Source organism: Micrasema longulum, unplaced genomic scaffold (genome assembly GCF_059751315.1).
Source record: "Micrasema longulum isolate JH-2025_06_02 unplaced genomic scaffold, ASM5975131v1 h1tg000222l, whole genome shotgun sequence".
In the NCBI taxonomy this organism is placed as follows: Eukaryota; Metazoa; Arthropoda; class Insecta; order Trichoptera; family Brachycentridae; genus Micrasema; species Micrasema longulum.
The window spans coordinates 1176664-1197581 of NW_028277427.1; the positions used below are offsets into that span (position 1 = coordinate 1176664).

General features: G+C 32.4%; 1 protein-coding gene across 2 annotated transcripts in view; it reads left to right on the forward strand.

The window, feature by feature from the left end:
• The first annotated feature begins 948 nt into the window (after positions 1-948).
• The window catches only part of Drep2 (DNA fragmentation factor-related protein 2), a 28476-nt gene continuing 8506 nt past the window's right edge, over positions 949-20918 (forward strand). The window contains exons 1-2 of one of the 2 annotated variants that reach the window (XM_088243634.1): positions 949-1195; positions 20695-20791. In XM_088243634.1, the coding sequence (XP_088099760.1) occupies positions 1184-1195; positions 20695-20791 (109 nt within the window). In that variant the 5' untranslated portion in view covers positions 949-1183. Of the gene's footprint in view, positions 1196-10708; positions 11054-20694; positions 20792-20918 lie in introns of those variants that run through there. The other variant, XM_088243633.1, reaches the window with a different exon arrangement.

The window sequence follows — 20918 nt, forward strand, 5'->3', positions numbered from 1 at the left end:
GTTGAGTAAAAAAGGGCAAAAAGCTCATTAAAAGTTATAACGAAAATTTTTACTATTTTGTCAGTTGGTTCACTTCACCTGCAATGGGTTTATATGTATGTATATATTATGATTTACCCACATATATTAATTTTGTGGGCCATTTTCAATGGGTTGTAAATAGCTCACCATTATAAAATAGGAATTAAGTTTGGGTAGAGTAGGGTTAAGTAGGGGTCGGACCTCTGATCCGCAAATCCGCGATACTAGCCACGAGTCCAAAACCCGATTCTGTTTTCAACTCAATAATATTCTATACATGTGAATATGTATTTACATACGCACCAGTTAACGAATGAGATGAAAAAATCTACACTCTTTGGAGGTTCATTGAAGAGGTTTATTAAATGTCGATAGGGTTTGCCCCTCACTTAATACTGATTGTCTTTTTCTTTGAGTTAAAACATTTGCCATTGGTTAAAAATCTACGTGATCAGTTTTACGCTTCAGGTGCCAGTCCAAAAACAACGAAATATTTCAGTTGAAATAACTTTTGAAATCAATATTTCGCAACCCCTGCTAGGAATTGAACTGAAGCCCTTTAGAATTATGGGCAAAGACACCAATTACTACACTATGAGTAGGACTTAGGAGGACACAGGAACGTATGCACAATATAATATACTTTCTACATTTTATAACATAGTCCACAATCTAAATATACGACATATCGTTGGCCTAACTTTTAAAACTTGTAAATCCCAATTTTTTTTTTTTTTTGTGAATAATAAAAACAGTTTTTACTTCAGTAGCAAATTGTAGCAATTTTTATAAAACAGTGTAACACTCTTCGAATATACAAGTTTTCATATACATTATTTGAAATCCTAACAGAAACGCCAAAATAACATTTTAACCATTTGTGAATTTTTAAAATTTAGGATGTCGATATCGAGATGGTCATCTACATACATAAAAAATCATGCAACCGGCTAAAATTTTATCGAAAGTTTTCAGATAAGCGCAGGCGAGATCGGTGCTCGCCGCCACTGGCGCGGGCGGCGCGCCGCAGTGGGCCCGCCGCTCGCGCGCCAGTCAGACGCACGGCTCCGCCGACAGCCCTGTTCCTCGGTCGGACGATGCTCATCGGGGATGACGAGCTCGCCAGCGGCGGCGGCAGGGTGTGACCGCAGGACATGCCGTCATGGCAAGAGAGGTAACCGAGAGACGCTCCGACATCGACCCCTCAATCCCCAACCCAGCGGGCGCATCCAACCCGAGCCCGTAAACCGCATCTTCGCAAACGTGCTCCGCCAGATATGTTTTGAAACGTGCCCGATGTGAAATGATACCCCCAACATGCGACTTATCTCTTTGTTTTTTCTTATTTTCGCACGAGGTACTCACGCTCTCTTAGTCCTGAATGATTTCAGGGGGCGCATCCAAGCCCCAGCCAAAAACTCCGCGTTTTTTGCAAATGTGCTGCGCCAGATATGTTTTGAAACTCGGCCAATGTGAAACGATGCCCTAAATACTCAAAATGAGATATTCTGTTCGTTTTTTACTGTATTTAAAAATGTTAACGTGATTATCATGTAACCCCCCCGCGCTTTATAAGCTCCGAAACATTTTCACATGCAATCTACAGCCAAAAACGTGCTTTGCCTGATATGTTTTGAAACGTGTTCGATGTAAAATGATACCCGTATTCTCAAACACGCGATATGATTCAGCTTTCTTATATTCTTTATTATTTCACGGGGTTACCATTCACAGCCACGCCGTCTAAACCTGAAAATGTTTTCATTACACGCTCGCAATGTACGTAAATATTCGATTTTTAAGAGATTACGTCGATTCCCACGTTGGATCATGCCATTTTCCCAGGTTTTACCTCGATTTTTCCCCAACGCCTCCGGACGTCTGAAGTTCCCTACTATCGATTCTGGAACCGCGGGTTCCAACGTTTTCCCTGAATTTGGGAGCAACGTGAACAGTTGCTGATTACACTGTGTGTTTATGTGGAAGGTAAAATTGTCAGCTAAAATGGTATACCAGATACGGAAAAGAACATTCAAATGATGTAAGTCTCGTACTATGATATATTTTTTTAGGATGTTATGAAAAGGAAATATCAAAGCAGCGTGTATTCATTTTCGAACTGAACGAGATTGTCGCGTGCTGATAAAAAATACTATCATTGATTTTCTCATTGAATAGGCTCCTCCGCGCGTGGTGAAATGTCTAAAACGCTCACCTCATACGCGGGGTTTCCGGGTTCAATTCCCAGAGATTTATTAGGCATGGTGCTGTGATGCTAAAAATTGTTTTGATTCTTGTTATTTCAAAATAATTCAATAGCCTTGTTTCCAACTAAAATAATTATTAAGCAGCATGTTTCACATTTTATCATACTAAGTAGTTATAAAAGACGGTCAGTTTTATTATTTAAAATAGATACGTAAACATTTGTTTAAAAAAAAGTCATAGTTCTTTAATTTTGTTTTAAGATTTCACTTCATAATATTATATTGTAAGCACTGAAAACTACAAAAAATAAGAATCTCAATATACACCCTCACCAATGGTAGTTTTGAAAAAATATACAACCAACCTGTCGATAGGATACATGCCGTAAGAAGCTAACAACAACACGTTTTTATTAAAATCAGTGCACGTTGGTGTTATCTTTTACTAGCATGTGTCCTATCAGCACGTTGGTTATGTATTATTGTATAACCACTACAGTGAACTACACCCGTATGTACAGTGGAATTAGCATTTTAGTGCAGTTAGTGTCCTGACAAAGAGACGGGTACGTCTCGAAACCGGTACGCATAAAAAAGTTGGTTAGTTATCATATATAAATTTATTAACACGTATTGAAATTTTCACCACAAAATTAATGCTTTAAATATTAAAAATTGGATCTTGTGCTTTTTATTTGCAATAATTCGATAATGTTTCACGTGTTGTTCTGGACTGCCATCTTAATACAAGACATATTTGATATTCGTGTCATAAATAAACAAGACGATGCTACAACAACTTCATTCCCTTTCTGCACCTAATGGTGCACAGGGCACTGCATTGGTTCACCAATCGCAGCGTATCTTGATCATTTTTGTCACATGAAGGAAAGATGACCATCTTCAGGTGCCAGTCCAGGGGTTATAAAATATTCTTGTGTAAAAACACCGTATTAAATAAATATTTCACATCACCATGTCGGGAATCGAACCCGGGACCTCTTGCATGGCAGGCAAACGCGCTCACCACTATATCACAAGGCCGACAGCAACAAGAGTTTTTATTATTTTATTTATTGATGCCCTTTTTTTTATTTTATTTATTGATGCCCTTTTTTTTATTTTATTTATTGATGCCCTTTTTTTTATTTTAATGAAATTTACGATAATTTAACTGATAATAAAAAGGAGGTAAGATTACATTCAACAAATAACAAAATAAGACAACATTTTAGGTCTGTCCAAATCTATGTAGACAATACAGGATGTAACTATCAAAGAAATCACTTATAGGGAAAACATTTTTCAGATAGAAATATCGGAGTCTAGGCATTTACAGGGCTCATGACCTGTCATTGGCTGGTTTAAGTGGGCATTTTACACACTGTGTAACATTCACCATACTACCTATGTTTTAATATTCACATTTCCTCAACTCTTCCGTCTGTTTACTTCTGTGAAGTAAAATAACTGAAATGGGTGAGGTTCATCTGGCGTTGAAAAAAACTTATGAAGATAACTATTATTTTGATAACTTTCAACATAAATAAACCGGGCTGTGGTCCAGTGCCTAGAATCGCGGATTCACGGATCAAAGTTCCGAGGTTCGTACCCCTCTCTACCTCAACTTGCTTCCCATTTTATATAAATATATAATTTATAAATGACCCTTAGAATGAAAACATTTGGGTAAATTACAAAACGCAAACATATATTTTTTTTTAGAAATGAAAAATGTTTCAGAGAAGGTCTTAGTGGTCTATTAACTATTCTGCCCATATTAAAACATTTTAATTCTGAAACCTAATTTTTTTGCTCAAAATAGTCGCATATAAAATTCTCGAAATTCCTACCACCATCTTTTGACTTATTTTTTAAAGTTAAGATATTTGAAAATAAATGCGGTTACCACTGATTACAATATGTGTAAAATTATGAAATATAAATATTTCATTGATTTTAATCTTCTATATAGTAATTACTTAAAATTTGAGATGGGTTATAGTCTCGTGGGTAGTGGTGCGAACTCCGAATTAGGAGGTCCGAGGTTCGAACCTCGCTCTATTACAATTTGTTTCCCAATTTATGACGCGGTTATTTACGACTAAAAGAAAATGGCTTTATAATTTAAATGTGTGGGCAAATCACATGAACGCAAATATTTATTTATAAAAATAAATTGAAATTCCTAATGGCAGGTCATAAACGCCGTAAATGCCTGAAATTGCATACTCTTAAAAAATATTATATATCTTAATTGTAAACCGAGTTGTGGACCCACGGATCAAAGGTCCGAGGCTCAAATCCCTCTCTAACACAACTCGATTCGCATTTTTCCAACACAAGTTATTTACGACCTAAAGGAAATTGTCTGAGAATTTCATTTTTATTTCAAAAATTTTATTTTTTAATATCTGACAATTGAATAAACTCCCTCGGGGTCAAATCCAGTATCAGTTCTATAAAAAAAATTACGTGTTCTTAATACCTCAAAAAAAATTCAGCGCTTTTTACTAAAAAAAAAAACGAAAAATTCTTCACCAATTTTATTAACAAATCTGTAATTTAAATCTTCTTTCTACTATCCACGACTACAACTTCCTTAACCTCACCTAATGTCGCATAGTACCTACACAGCATCGCTAACCCGCAGAGTACATCGCTCATTTTTTGTTACACGAGGTGATCAATCTTACACTTCAGGAGCCGGCCCAGGGGCAGTAAAATATCGCAGTGTAAAACCACCTTATAAACAAATATTTCGTATCAACCTTCCCAGAAATCGAACCCGGGACCGCAAGCACGCTAGGCGAACGCGCCAAGCACCACGATACTAGACAAATTTTACCCATTGATTATAGTTTCAATCAGAATGTTTACCAGAGAGTAGTCAAAAACACCCGTGAGACACTTATAGCAAATACATTTATTATTTAAATAAAAAGACCAAAGCCTAAATGCAATATATCAGACAAATCGAGATGATTTATTTTATGTCATAACTTGAGTACAAAAGTATACACTTTGATACTTGGGTTAGTTATATATACTTTTCAAATTTGTAACATAACTCTTTTGTAAAACCATTTCATGCTCAAATATTTAAAAAAAAGTCAATGTCGCACTTTTCGCACATCCGTCGTTGTTCTTCGATCATAACGAATTGTGCGGTAAAAGTAATCGTTCCTTGATGTCAAGATCCATGCCGACCTCTTAGCATGTCATAACTTCGTATTGTTAGTTCGTTCGTATCCGTCATATATAACTATCGCACTCTACTGTTACAAAGTCGTATTTCGCTCCTGTTTCCGTTATACTAGAACGAACATTCTATGACTCTTGTACTTTTGCAAACTACAATACAAAGAAAAATATTTACGGTGCGATTGTAGATCAAGTCGCATACAAAATTTTTGTAGTAGACCATTCCTAGATACATTTCAAAAGTTGGAATAATTAATTATTAATCGATGTAAATCGCACCTGTGGTAGTATTCTGGATCTTCTCTAGAGAGTGATTAATTTGAAGATGATTTTTTTTAATGCGACGACACTTTTCTTCGTATGATGGCCACACTGATAACTAAACGTCAAATGGTGTATAAAACTGCTTCAGAAACGGAAATAAAACTAATACGGTTCGGTCAATTTAACATAATAAGTGTTTTGGGTAATACTTAAGGTCGCAATAATTTTCTAAATGAAAATTATCATAATATAAAGTTTATATTTGAAGCACTAACTTTGTGGTTATTCATTATAATCAAAAAATAAAACAACTTTGTTTTTAACCACTAGTTACGTAAACCTTGACAAAGAAGCTTGTTTGCTTTGAAACCGGTCGGTAAAAAATAAAAATTAGTGGTTAAAAACAAAATTGTTTTTTTTTTAATGAAAATCATCATGTTTGATTTCAGGTGTTCATATTTTTTGACGTTTAATCATGAGTGTGGCCGTATATGAAACAAAAATTAGCCTCGTGGAAATAATAAATATCCCTAAATTAACCACTCTCTAGGGGATAGAGAAGATTCATAATTGCATCCCTGAGCCATAATAGTGGCACGAGTCCGAAATTCCCGTTTTTAAATTAAATAAGCAGGAATGTTTCTTAATTTTATTTCTACCCGTATGATTAATAGCTTTCTTTAAAATAATATTTTATTGGCCTTTCGGGCCCAAGGGAAAATATCTAAGGATAGCATATTTTTTAATAACTTTGTTATTAACATATTGATTTAATTTTTTGCACAATCCTATCCCATAATGCTGAGAATGTATCAAAATTATTGAATTATTGAAACTCAACTCCCCGCCTACTGCCACGCGAACACGTAGCGAGATTTTCGATCAGTTTTGTTCAACGTTTACGCCATTCTCTCCCAACAGTATTCTACGAAAAATCTATGAATCTCGCAGATGTTATGAAACAGTTTTATCTACTAAACACTACGACGACAATCGTAATGACTTTTTTAAAGTCGTATTTATAGCATTCTAGCTGGGGTAATCCTAGTAACCCTCTCAGGAACTCAGGGATGTTTTTCACCTTCAGGCTCGAAAAGATTAAAAGCGAAAATTGTAATATAACAGTATAATTGTTTAATCAAATAAAATAAAAATCCAACAGTGGCACAATGATCACTATACCATTGTAATATCTGAAAAAAGGTAAAAACAAGATAGCTCAAGTGAGTGGACATTGAGTTTTGCCTTTGTTTTTGCGAATGAATGTTAGTTTACTGATAGCGCAGACGTATTTGTAACTGGTCTCGTGTAAAAAATGAAGTTTTTGAGTTGTGCCACTATTATTCCCGGGGTGCAGTATGTAATAAGTAATATTTCTTTTTTATGATAAAAAAGCAAACTACGTATGAAATAAATATAACAAACACTATAAAAATCATATTTATATTTAAATTATTAACTTTGTGGTCAAACACTTCAAGAAATGTTAGTCAACGATCGAATATAACCCATTAGTGACTACTCTATTTATTGCGGTTTTGCGACGTACCCGTCTCTTCATCGGGACACTAATTACACTAACATGCAAATTCCATTTCACATACACCTAAACTGTTGTAATTGAAGAAAATCATAAAAACAGCGTGCTGATAGGACACATGCTATTATAAGCTTTAGATTAGTAACGTGCTGATGGGATGTATTATATGAGAAGCTAACACCAACGTACATTGATTATAATAATTACACATTGATGTTAGCTTCTAATCGTATGTGTCCTATCAGAAAGTCAGTTTTATATTTTTCCACAAATACGATAGGAGAAGATGTATATTGAGATTCTCATTTTGGTAGTTTTCAGTGCTTACAATAAAATACTCATTAAGAAGCGAAATCTTAAAACAGAATTAATGATATACGATTTGCGTAGCCAAATTTTGACGTCTCTACTACTACTAAAGCTCCATTTCCCTGTTGGGGTAGGCAGAGAAGATAGACCACCACACACATCTATCATCATCTTCACCATTACCATCTCCACAGTATTCACGATAATATTTCACAACACGCCCAGTTTAAGGGATGAGACCACTACCGGCTCTAAACATTCACGGAAAACCGGTGGTTGTTGCTTACCTTAAAAATCAACTCATGCACATATTAACACCCTTCGGGTAATTCTTCGGTAAAATATTGCGCGCAAATTTCTTTAATTTATTTGAAATCGCTATATCTTCGAAAATAATAAATATATTTCAATAAAAATATCTACATACTAACTCAGCATATCCAAGCTATAAAATTACAATCCAAAACCAAATATTATTTGTAATTCAACGTCATGATGGTTAAATTTTAAAAGCAAAACTCGATTTCTATTTTGTGACATTACATATTTTGTATAAAAAAAAGATTTGCATTGCTATTTTAAAAATATGTACATATAGTTAAGACCTTAACAAAGAGATCGGTATATAATATTTATAAAAAAACATTGGATAATTCCTTTTTTTGTCTTTGAAATAAGGCCGGCGCAAAGGGTATTTCTACTCTTCCTGCCGTTAAGCATCAATCGACTGAACGGGTAAAAATACCTTTCCCGCCCGCAGTGTGTTAAGGGACAAAACTCCAGGAGAGGAAAAAGTCAATTCTAATATCATATTCAGATAATAATTAAAAAATGAGGAGGAGTAGAATATACTTTCCTCAAATATGATTTTTTCTTTAGAATGTACTCGTACTTTCCTCACAGAAAAAGTAAAAAGTAAATTCTAACCATTCCACTGTCCTTATTTTTTCATTTTTTATTATTATGAGTATTGGACCTTTATTTAACATTAAACAATACACAAATAAATAAAAAGTGGAGCAATTTAGGTTAAACTTGCCAAAAAAAGTCAGGCTTTTATGTTTGGCAAGTGTACAAAATAATATAAAATAGAAACAAAAATGCATAAAAAATCAACAAACAATTAAAAATTGAAAAAATAGCACACTGTTTCAAAATAAAATGAGATTAGGGTACTTTTTTTACCTCGAGTTTTGTCTGTGAATATGTATCGGAGTCTTTACGTACCCAGATTTTTTATGGCGCAAAGTTCATCGTTCGCGAGAGGTAGCTTCTAATATTATTTCATTATTAAATTATCGCATTTTTTGAGCAGTCAATTCACATTTACGAAAGATGAATCTCAATTTAAAATATTTAACGCCTTTTATATTTTTGTTGTATTTTTAAACGATACGATTTTAAATGTTTTTTCGTCAATATTTAAATATGTTTGAATGAGGGGGTGAAGACCCAAAACGCCCTTCCACGTGATGACTGTTTTTGGGAAGACCAACAAAACCAGTATCGAAAATACTATTTATTTAAAGATGAATGTGCACATTGAACTTAAAATGAATAAAAATTTCGTTACTTGTTATGCCACGCACAAGTTTCACATTGAACTTAAAAGAAATAGTCTTTTCGCTACTACCTTTGTTGGTCTTTCTTGGTTAAAAACAGTTATTATGGCGAAGGGCGTTTTTGATTTTAATCCCCTCAAATTATGTTTAGATTTAGGGCACAAAATAGGCCAACAGGGAAATGGGCGTAACTTCTAGCATATAGTAAAGTATTAAAATAGTTTCAGTAATAAAAAGACGTTTACTATAAACTAACTATGATATATAATGTATATACTCTAAGGATATGTACTTCGTAACCAGTTTACACAAGGTTTTGCTCGCAGTAGATCTAGATGCTCGCACGGATAAAAGACGTTTACTATAAACTAACTATGATATATAATGTATATACTCTATTTTTATATATATATATATACTCTAGTTTTGCTCGCAGTAGATCTAGATGCTCGCACGGATAAAAGATAGCAAATCGAATAATATTTAGCCCCATTTATTTTATTTTAAAGGTGAAGATAAAAATACTAATTCCCCTATACATATAAAACAAACAGCGCATTTTACACATATGTATCTCTCCACAAGCCACACTCCTTATTCACAACAATGGAGATATCAACACAAATAGAGTCACGTGTTATATATATTCTCGTCACATTTTGTCCTGTCCAGAAATTGTATTACATTTATTTATTTATTTTTATTTATTATTATTATTATTTTTTTTTTTATTTGGGATAAAAACAACAGTTTTTACATATATATGTATACAGAAAATAAGAATACACATAAACGAAATTTGTGAAAACAGTAAATAAAATTTTTCCACAGTGGTGTAAGATATTGATAGGGTACATTATCGGTATCAAAATAAAAGCAATTAACAATTGTCAGGCACTTGGAAGTTGCAAATAAAATTAAATTACATATACTTATAAACAGTTATAAAAATAAAGTTAATAGAAACAAGATAAATTTAAATTTAAAGAATAAGAAAAGAAAAAAGTTTTGTAAAAATAATGTAAAAGGTACAAAAATATAATAATGAACATACAAATACATCCATAATTAAAATAATTTTTAATTTTAAAGCCAATAAAAAAAAAATTGTGTTTGTTATGTCATTTCATATTTTCATTGATTTTGCCAGGCTCGATTTCTATATAAATTTCTGTCCAACAAAAATTTTACCGTCGAATGCAAAATAAATCTTTAAAAATTTATTAAATTTAGTTTGGGGCCGGACGGACGTCGCGTAGCTTATAGTATTGTTGATAGTATTGTTGATAGCTAAATCTACCTAAATGCACCGTATAGTATACCGAACACACGCGTGGTCGCTAACCTACAGCCTCTCCTTAAACTCTGGGTGGATTTTTAAAAAATATAGGTGTAGGTATATCTGCATGATATCTCAACCGTCCTAATTTTGAATTTTCCATTCTTTCGAGCGCCTTTCGAATCGCCGCGGCTAAGATCGCGCTTGCCAAACGTTGGTGCGTAAACACACTCGGCACCTGAGGCGGGCGGGGCCGAGAGCGGGTCACGGGGCCGCCCTGCCCCCCGCCCCGGCCCGGCCGCCCGCCGCACGGCAGGGCGGCAGAGCGGCGGGCGGGCGCGCGCGCGACGGTCGCTACTTGCGATGGCCGTGGGCGGCACCGCCGTACTGGCCCACCTTGCTCACCAAAAACAGAAGAACGCGAATCCACGATAATTCGAATTCGGGCGCGTTTGGAAAATTCAAAAAAGGAAACTGTAAAACGCGCGGAGTTATTGTCTCGCAGCCGCCAAAACCCAATCGCCCATATTTAAAAAAAGTGAATTTAACGCCATTTTCACCGTATATTTAAATAATATTTCGTTATTTTGGAGTGTTCTATACCGTACGCAATATGACGAACATCTTCCCGTGACCGCGGAGAATGAGACTTCATGATGATTTCGAGGTAGGTGTAACCGACATTGACATTTTGCATGGTTATTACAGCTCGAGTGATTTCGTTCCTCCGCGAAACGTTGTAAAATCGCGATTTATTTCGTGCGATTCTTGAATTTGTCGTCCAGAATATAGGTCGGGAGTAGAAATTTTAGCTCTTGCCAAATTATCTAGGTCAGTTCTGGAAGTAACCTACAGCCGGATGCACTTTGCATTATTGACTTAATGTATTTGCTATGTTAAATGTTCATGCCATAAACAAGAACACCGAGCTTATTGAAAAGGTACAGCAAGAAAAACAAAAAGTGAAGAATATTTATTAAGATCCCAAATTAATCCTGATATCGTCTTGAAATTTATCGTACTAAAAAGAAAACTGTACGTGTTCATAAATCAATTTATGCTTTCATTATCTAGGTACGTGAAAACGCGCAGGATTTAATTAAATTCACATTTATTTGTTATTTTTTGGTGTCGGTTAGTTCATTTTAATTCTGAATTATTAAGTTGCAATAAAAACACGAAAATGGGCCACGATATCGTCTGAAGTTAGTTGCACTTTTGATACGCCTGCGCGCCGAGCAGGGGCGGCCATGTTGCATGCGCGGACACTCCGGGGCTCGCCTACGTTGTCGGTTTTTTCTCTACCCTATCGTTTTTGCGCGATTTATCTATTAAGTTGAATGTAAAAGGCCGATTTAATGTTTTTTAACGATCTAAAAATGGATTTTCTTTTATTTTACGTGTGTTTTTCCGGAAAATATTCGACGTCGTCCCCACATACACCTAACTAAAAATTGAGGTAAGGGTGTATTATTTAGTAACATTTATTGCAATACGTGAAGATTTCGTGGGATCTTATTTAGTAGTTATATTTCTGCAAGTTGACGTCAATTATATTTCAAGATTACTGAAATCGTAAATTAAGAAAGACAATATACGTTTTTCACAACTGATCTTCGAAACCTTCAAGCCACAGGGCATTAAGGTTTTCTGAAGAAAAAAAATTCATCTTTAGAACAACAAACTCTTCCTGCAAAAGTTATACATATTTTTACTGTACTTTGGTTACAATAATTTATTATTAGACTTTGGCTACATTTATTTACTATTGTTTTTTGGTTACATTTATTTTTTGTAAATAGTTCACTGTGGTATTTATAATTATGGTATTCCCGCTAAAGTTATATATTTTTAGTGGTTACGTCAATTTATTATTGAACTTTGGTTAAATTTACTGTGTACTTTTTTCTATTACGATGCAAAAAGTTTAAATTAAAGTTTGGTAAAATATGTTACATTTTACTCTGCATTGGTACACAATTAAGCTAATGTTGATTATATGTTACATGAAGTGATCAGCCTTACGCTTCAGGCAACTTATCAATCGATATTTCATGTCGACGTTCCCAGGAATCGAACCCGGGACCTTAAGTATGGTAGGTGAACTCGCCAACCAACCACTACATTATGAGGCAGAATTAATCTTATTCGATTTTCTTATTTAGGATTTTTACCTTTTTTTAATTGAAAAATTTTCGCATTCGCAATTTTATATAATTTTACTTAAATTGCGCTATTCTAGAAACGCATTTTTTTGCAGGGATTTCATTAATCAGAGATTTTTTATAGAGTTTGCACATTCAAAGTGGCGTTGTTACTTGTTTTTTAATCCCTTTCAGACATAAAAAAAACTCTGGAAAATATCTAAGTTTTGAAACTATATATTTATTTAGTCCTTAAAGCCGTGTTAGAAAATGGAAAATCATTTGTGGTAGAGCAAAATTCGAGCCTTGGACCTCCTGATGGACCTCTTCCTCGGGACCACAACCCGTCTCAATTATTTGAATAATTTAGGTATTAAAAAAAAATGCTTTATTTACCGATCATTTTTAATTATGATAAATCAACAAGACGATGAAAGGGTCAACCAAATACATTATTTTATTCACCCTACTTTGTCAAATATCAACGATTGACAAATTTGAGACGATTTACAAAAAATATATTTCAGACTAAACAGACTATGATCATTTATCAACTTTAGGTCTTGATTGAGATAAATTAAGTATCATTATTAAAATGAATTAGTTACCTTTGTCTGCAGTTAAAATCAATTGTTGAGAACACTTTTTTGCCCTTAAATTCAATATTTAAAATATACCATTTTTCTATTGTCAAAAATATTTTCAGCGTAACGTATTTTGCCGATGCACCAGGCGCAATTTCAATTCATAAAATTTACATTCAATTATTTTATTTCCTCGTTAAAGTTGATCAATGCCTTTAATTGGCAACCATAAGAATAAATTTTAAATAAATATATATATTTATACATATATTTTAATAAATGCAAATTAGATCAATTTATTTTTGCTAATACGAATGATTATACTAAATGTTATTTAATATTTGTATATGACCACTTACCGACTTTTCTATGTCTTTCGGTTTCAAAACGTACCCGTCGCTTCGTCAGGACTAATTTAACCAACATGCAAAACCCACTGCACACCTTCATTACAGATGTTGCATTAAAATTCAAAACCAACATGCCATGTATCTTAATAAGCGGCCTTTACATGCACTGATTAGGTTATGAAAATATTTTATGTTGTGGGAGAAGTAGTTCATAAAAGAGGAAGGAGATGAAAGGGAGGGCGTATGTTGAACATGGAATATCGTGTGCTCTAATGTCCTGACAAAATTGAATATTAAAAAATGCTCTGTGCTCACATTTTCAGGGAACAACTTTAAAATTATCCATAATTATTGCCTTGACTATTGAGTACTTACTAAAGTTAATGAGTTGCGGGATGTCGAGGTTCTGCTTGAACGTTTGAAGCATATTTTAAATCAATTGTGAAAAAATCATTTCAAGTGTTAGGTTTCCTCTTCCGAATGCACTCTTAGTCTTCTTTACTTTGCATATGTTTGAAGTCAATTAGAATTTGCATCTCCCGCTTAGTGCCATCAATACAAAAAATAAATTGACCGAATTGAATCTACACAATTGGAATGTATATAGTATTGCAATTTCAAACGGTTGACTCTGAATACAGGTTCAAGATGAATCTACAAACTTACCAAAACTCCAAACTCGCAGGAACATGGCTGACGCCATTTTTATATATAAAATTTCAAATAACATGATAGATTGCTCTAAGATCTATCACTTATTAATTTTAGAGTCCCAGTAACGCTAACCAGAAACCAATCTCTATTTAAAATTTCCAAATGTTCCACTAAACCTTATTAAATTTCATTTTTAAAAAGAACCTACGATATGTGTAATCGTCAATTAAATTTTATTAATATTAATAACATATCTTTAACTTCATTTTAGAATAAAATTTACAAAATATCAAGTTAAAACTTGAAATAAGGACCTCACTGGTCGTAAACGAATTTATTAGTCAAAGCAATAAACTTTGTTAGACATGCTCAAGTTAGTTTTTAATGTGATTTCAATACTACATTGAAAGAGTTTAGAATAAGTTTTTACGTTTATTAATTTTAATTTAGGTGTTTGTATCGAATTTTTAGATTACAATTTGTTATTGTATATTTTGAACTTATTAAGATTAGGCGATAGAAGAATTATAACTGACTTATTAAATTTATATCATTTTTTTATATTTTATTTCATTCATTCTATGTTTGATACCCCTGCAATTTTATCACTTATTAATTTCAATATACCAAAAAGAGCAACTCGGCAAACCTACCAATACTGTGGCAACAATACTTCGACTTCATATGGTAAAAATGCAGTCATCAATAGACTTCACGCTCTAGGCAATAAGTACCAAGACGTTGGTGACTCATTGCATGTTAAGTTTACTTTATATAGGACGGCCCTTCACCTGTATTTCATAGGTAGGAGAAGCTAGTACCTAATAGTTCTAGATAAAAAATATCATTTAGTATTCTTCAAAATTGTTTAAATTTCTTTATTAATGATTTTTTTTCCTTTTCTTTTCTTGATTTTATTTAAAAGTACAAAATATTTCTCTTATAATTTATTTTTTATTAGTATGTATTTATTTGTATATTTATATTAGTTACGTAAGTAGTAGTTTTAAATAATAATACTTGTAATTCAAAAAAGAAAAATCTTCGTTTAGTGTTATTCAAAATTGTTTTAATTTTTTTAAATCAATATGTGTTGCTTTTTTACTTTTTTTTCTCTTATTTTTTTACAGGCTGAAAATATTTAAATTTTCAAGTATTTTTATAACTAGTAATATTATTTCTAAACCGCGTATCTTTTTTTTTGACTCCTTAATTTGTAAATAACTGTTTAGTAATAATTTGTTTTAAATACTATATTTTACTTATTTCACTTACATGTATGTATTTTATTATTTGCAACTTATATGTAAAAGGCACAAAGTGCCGTTTATTTCAATAAAATAAAATAATAAGCTGTATTATTTCTAAAGCAAAAAAATTGACCCATAGTAAATTTTGCTTTTTCTTTGGTTAATCTAATTATCTGGATTTTTGCATATCCGGATAACGTCTGGCCCTCATTTATCTGGATAATTAGAGTTACTTTACTGTATATTGCTTTTTGTATAAATGTTCATTATCGGGTACTATGATGTTTTGAGACGCATCCCACCATCTCTATTAACATTATATAGGTGAACTTATTATATAAGAAGTCAAACATTGATTTGAGTCAAAAAATCAAAAACTGATTTTATTTTTACAATTATAAAAACAAAAATTTCGTGACAATTGTTTCGCCTTGCTAGGGCATTTTCAAACGTATGTGAAGATTAGATAGATTGAATGTCCTTATATAGTTATACAATTCAAGGTGCTTAGGTAAAAAATAAAAAATAATCTTATGAACATGTACATTAATCATAATTGTGGGGAAAATCAATAGTTAAGGGCAAGGCTAAGTGTTTAATAGGTAATGGGAAATTTAGGTATTTATATTTGAATTTCGGAAATATTTATAACAAAGTAAGTATTTATTGACATACAAGTATGTATTTTTGGTTGATTTTTTTTTTTATATTTGTAAAAATAAAATATAGTGTTCAGTAGACTCAAACCAGTGTTTGATTTCTTAAATTATAAGTTCAAATATGGAATTCTACAAAATAAACACCAAATCAATCAATTATACAGGTGCTTGAAAATTTCTATTACTTTTTTTATCTGTCGAGCCCCGTGGTTTGTAGAACGACACCATGGAATAATGAATAAAATTTATAAATTTAGCGGTACCCATCTTTATACATATAATTGCTCTTTACGTGTGATGTCACTGAACTCCTTCTAAACGGCTTAACTTACGTGCGGTTTCCAGAGAAACATAGATCTTTGCGCTGTGCGTGTTCGTAGATATTAAAATCTTCAATCGAATGTGTAAAAGAGATGTAAGGAGCATAAATGTTTTATTCATCGATCCACCAGGGTTGCATTCGAGGAGAATGCATTTACAAAAAAATGGAAAGCTGTTGATTTTTGTGCATAAAAAGTTTGTTTTTGAATGTTTACAAACAGCATTTGTTTTTTGTGGATCTCAATCAGATTCTTTCCTTAAATTTCTTAAAATTTCTACGCATTTATTTCTTTATACTGGAGTTTTGGTAATACTTAAATAATATTATATTCAATACATTTTTAAAAATCGTATTCCTACATAAGTACACCCCTTCGTTGTTGAGAAGACCGGAGTTTGACGTTTGCAAAAAGAATGCCATATTTGAAAAAATATTTATTTTATTTTAAGTTCCTCATAATGAAGGTTTTGTCAGAAACAACTTATTCTTATCCGAGTAATTTATTTATTTATAAACTCAATATATTTCTTCCTTTTCCTTTTTTTATTTATTTTCCTGTTTAAAGTAATTTTTAGGTATGCACGCATAAATATGTAAAAGACATATCTGTACTCGTGTTTCATATGTTTCAATTTCATTGAATTATTTATGTGATTTATATATCCTCCGGGCTTGATTACGTGGAGTAAATAAAACGGTCTCATCTACTCGACTATTGCCCGTATTCAGAGACAAAACTTAAGGTGGGAAAAGATGTTTCGGTTCTATTTTCCACTTTGTTTCCCGCTGTATTCGTCAAACAGTCTAGCTGAATGAATGGAACGCCCTTCCGCGATTATATCCTCGCAGGATACCGTGGGCGGGCGGTTAGGGCGGCGGCGGGGGCGGCCGTCGGGGTGAGGGCAGGGGCGGGTGCCACGTGTACTCACGGGTGGGGTCTGACTACACTGCAGAGACTGGGAATCGATCATGGAGCCGCGCACAACCTTAGAACCGGTGCATTCGTATTCTTGAACTCATTTGACGCATGGCAATATTAATATGTGGGTAATTTAATAAAAAGCCCACCTCGTTCGTTCGTCTACCACGCTTGAGGCCCACCGGCACAGAACGAAAAAGTTTATAACTACGTGAAACTGAATACAAATAAGTATTTTTTTAAATGCGATAAAAAATATATAGGAAGTTCAGTGTCTTTTTTTGTATTTATTTTTGTTTAAAAAGGTAAACATAAACAGAAAATATAAAAGGAAAATAATGAAACCTACTGAACCGCGAAACCAGCTTGTCAGCAGGTTTCTTATTTTTCCTTTACAAAGAAAAAAATTAAGAAATCTTCTACTTTTAAAAATTAATATAAACATTATTAAGAACTAAAAGTATACGTATATTTTACACAAAAAATATTTACAAAAATTTAAATAGATGACTGTTTGCATAAATAATAATCAATAGAAAGCCTTGTTACATTAAATAACTTTTTTCTGAAAAGTTTTGTTAACATTTTCTTTAAAGATCTGCTTAGGAATGGTAAATTTTTGGAATTGAATAATGAAGTGTTCTTTTGTATACAAACCTCGGTACTGACATGTCTTCACGTCGTGTTAACCTTGCATTATGTATATGAATAAACCTTTCCTGGTAGTAACTATCAAATCGATATCTAGTAACAAATTTGAGCCATAGCATAGCAATTACGGACAGGCACCCTTGCTTTTTAAAAGGTTCGGGTACCTCTTCCTTATCAATTCTAGCTGATCTTTTGATTAATTTAAGAGCCGATTTTTGTAAAAATAGATTTTTTTATGTTGATTTTACAAGAAAGGCCCCAACTGGTAATATCATACCTAATAATTGATTCCGCTAATAATTGCTAAATAAGTATTAATGTTTTTATTGAAATAAAATATTTTATTTTTGTAATTTAATTTAATTTGGTAATATGTTTATCCTATTTAAAAAAAATAACTTACTATTTATTTATTAACAACCAAAGCTACATTTTATAAAATTAATATAATAAAAACATTCATATCGTTGTGATCGTAGAACAACGACGGATGTGCGAAAAATGTGTAATTTTTTTATTTTTTATATGTATTTTATTTAAATCTTAAAATAGGGCACACATATCATACATATTGTTATGTGTGTTCTAATAATAACATTGCAAATATATTTAATTTATAAATTGTTTATCACATATGTCTTGACCATTATTTTAAATTTTGATATGTTTTTTTCTTCATAAATATTTTTTTCCATTTCGTAATACTTTTTAATTGCTTTAAATAAAATTGAATTTTGTGACTTTGCCTTTTTCCTAAATGGAAGTCTAATTTTGTTCTTTTCTCTAGTATTGTGATTGTGTTCATGCTGGTTCCGATCAATTTTTTTCCAAAATTCTGTTTTTTTATTAGAGTTTATAATTTTATGAACAAATATCATTGTATTGTAAAATATTCTTTGTTTATATGTTAATAATTTCATTTCATTTACCATATTGAAAAGGTTTTATAAAGGCTTTTATACTTATCGCGTTGTGACACAAATAAACAAAAAATAAATAAACCCTGCTATCTTGTAAAGTTGAAGAAAATCACATGAGTCGTTGATCTACGATCATGACGATATTATTAGGGAAATTATAAAAAGCTTATTAAAAAAAGATTTTATTTTGTATTTTTGTCGATACTTCGAAAAAGCGAACGGTCTGTCTGTAATAGACTAATTTCACACCGGTCACTATCGGGGTCGTACAAATCAACTCATTTATCATTTTAATTTATGTTTTTGCCACTCTATAGTAAAAATTATGCAAATAAAATCAAAGGGAGTTAAGTTGACCTCATTGGGTGTACAAGTAGTGCGTTCTCCTACCATTTAATAAATAAATCAAATAATTTTTTTTTTAAATCTACCCTCAGTAATTCTACTGTGCCTTGTTGATTTGTTCGATAAGTCTAAAATGAACCATACTCAAATACTACTCATTGATGTTATAAATATGTATATAATTTTGTTAGATTATGTTTATTTTATAATAATTTATTTATTGTTAAGTTAATATATATTATTGCGATTTGAATGTATTTTTACAATCGATTCTCATATTTCTTGTGCCTTAAAAAAAAAAACTCTCGTGCTTGGAAAGCACTTCAAATGTCACAATAGTTAATTCATATATGTATGAATATATATATTCTGAAATCCGCATAATACATTAAAACAAATGCGTTGACGATAAATAATGTTTAATTAATTATTTATGTTCAAAGCGTTAACTTTTTGATCAGACATTTTAATTAATGTTAGTAAATATCCGCATTAGCCTGCCATGCGAGAGGTCTTGGGCTAGATTCTCGACATGAATGAAATATTTATTGAAAAGGGTGTTTTGACACTAGAATATTTCCTTAGAACCTGAAGCGTAAGACTGTTCATCTTACCTTCATGTAACAAAAATGATCAAGATACGCTGCGATTGGTGTACCAATGCAGTGCCCTATGCACCATTGGGTGCGGAAAGGGAACGATGATGATGAAATATCGTTATTTAATTACTTACCGTTAAGTTATCTATCACTTATTGGTAAGTGGTTAAATTTAGTTGTTTAATGCACATTCAATTAGATTTTCATGATTTAAACAACCATTAATGCAAATAAATTAAAAACATGAATATATATAGTATATTGATGTTTCAGATATTTTCCGTAAATAAAAAAAATAAATTGATTTTACAAAATCATAGTGTTATATCCCATGGTGGTATGTAAAGATCAATAATAAGACTTATTGTAGTTGACAGGGGTTTATTATAAATGCTTATTATATTGTGGTAAGAGAGCGACTGTTTGCTAGGAGAGACAAATCTAGAATGACTTGCCAAGCTGTGTGGGTATGCAGACGACTGTAGATATATTGTTGTCACCAACAATATACCTACATTCCTTACAACTCTCCCCCGCATAGCTTGGACTTACCTGTATAAAACAATGAGACTCTATATAAACTTAATAGTCTCCCTAGTTAGAATTGATATAATATTTACACGATTCTATACAAGATTACTTGACTCTATACAAACCAATGTTCTGTGGTAAATTGAAAGAATCGAAGCTGGAGATCGGTAGTCCGATTCTCCTCCGCGTAATTATCTCGAATAGAGCGCTTAGCACATCGTCCGTTCGTTCTACGAAGGTTTGAAGTTCACTGAATTTTTTTAATGAAAAAAATCTCTAGTGTTAAAATGTGCTAAGTTTAGTAAATATTTGAAAATAAATCACAAAAAATTGACATGAAATATTTACTGGTTAAATTAAAGTCGTTTTTCTTTTTACAGGAGGCGAGAGGAAAGAGGCCTTTTAAAATATGGGACAGTTCGAGAAATGTGCGCAAAGGTCTGGTGGTCACCAGTTTCGAGGAGCTTATTCATAGAGGTAAGTTTATTCTAATTAAACTGTCATGTAGGAACTCTTTCAAATTAAACTGTCATGTAGGAACTCTTTCAAATTAAACTGTCATGTAGGAACTCTTTCAAATTGAACTGTCATGTAGGAACTCTTT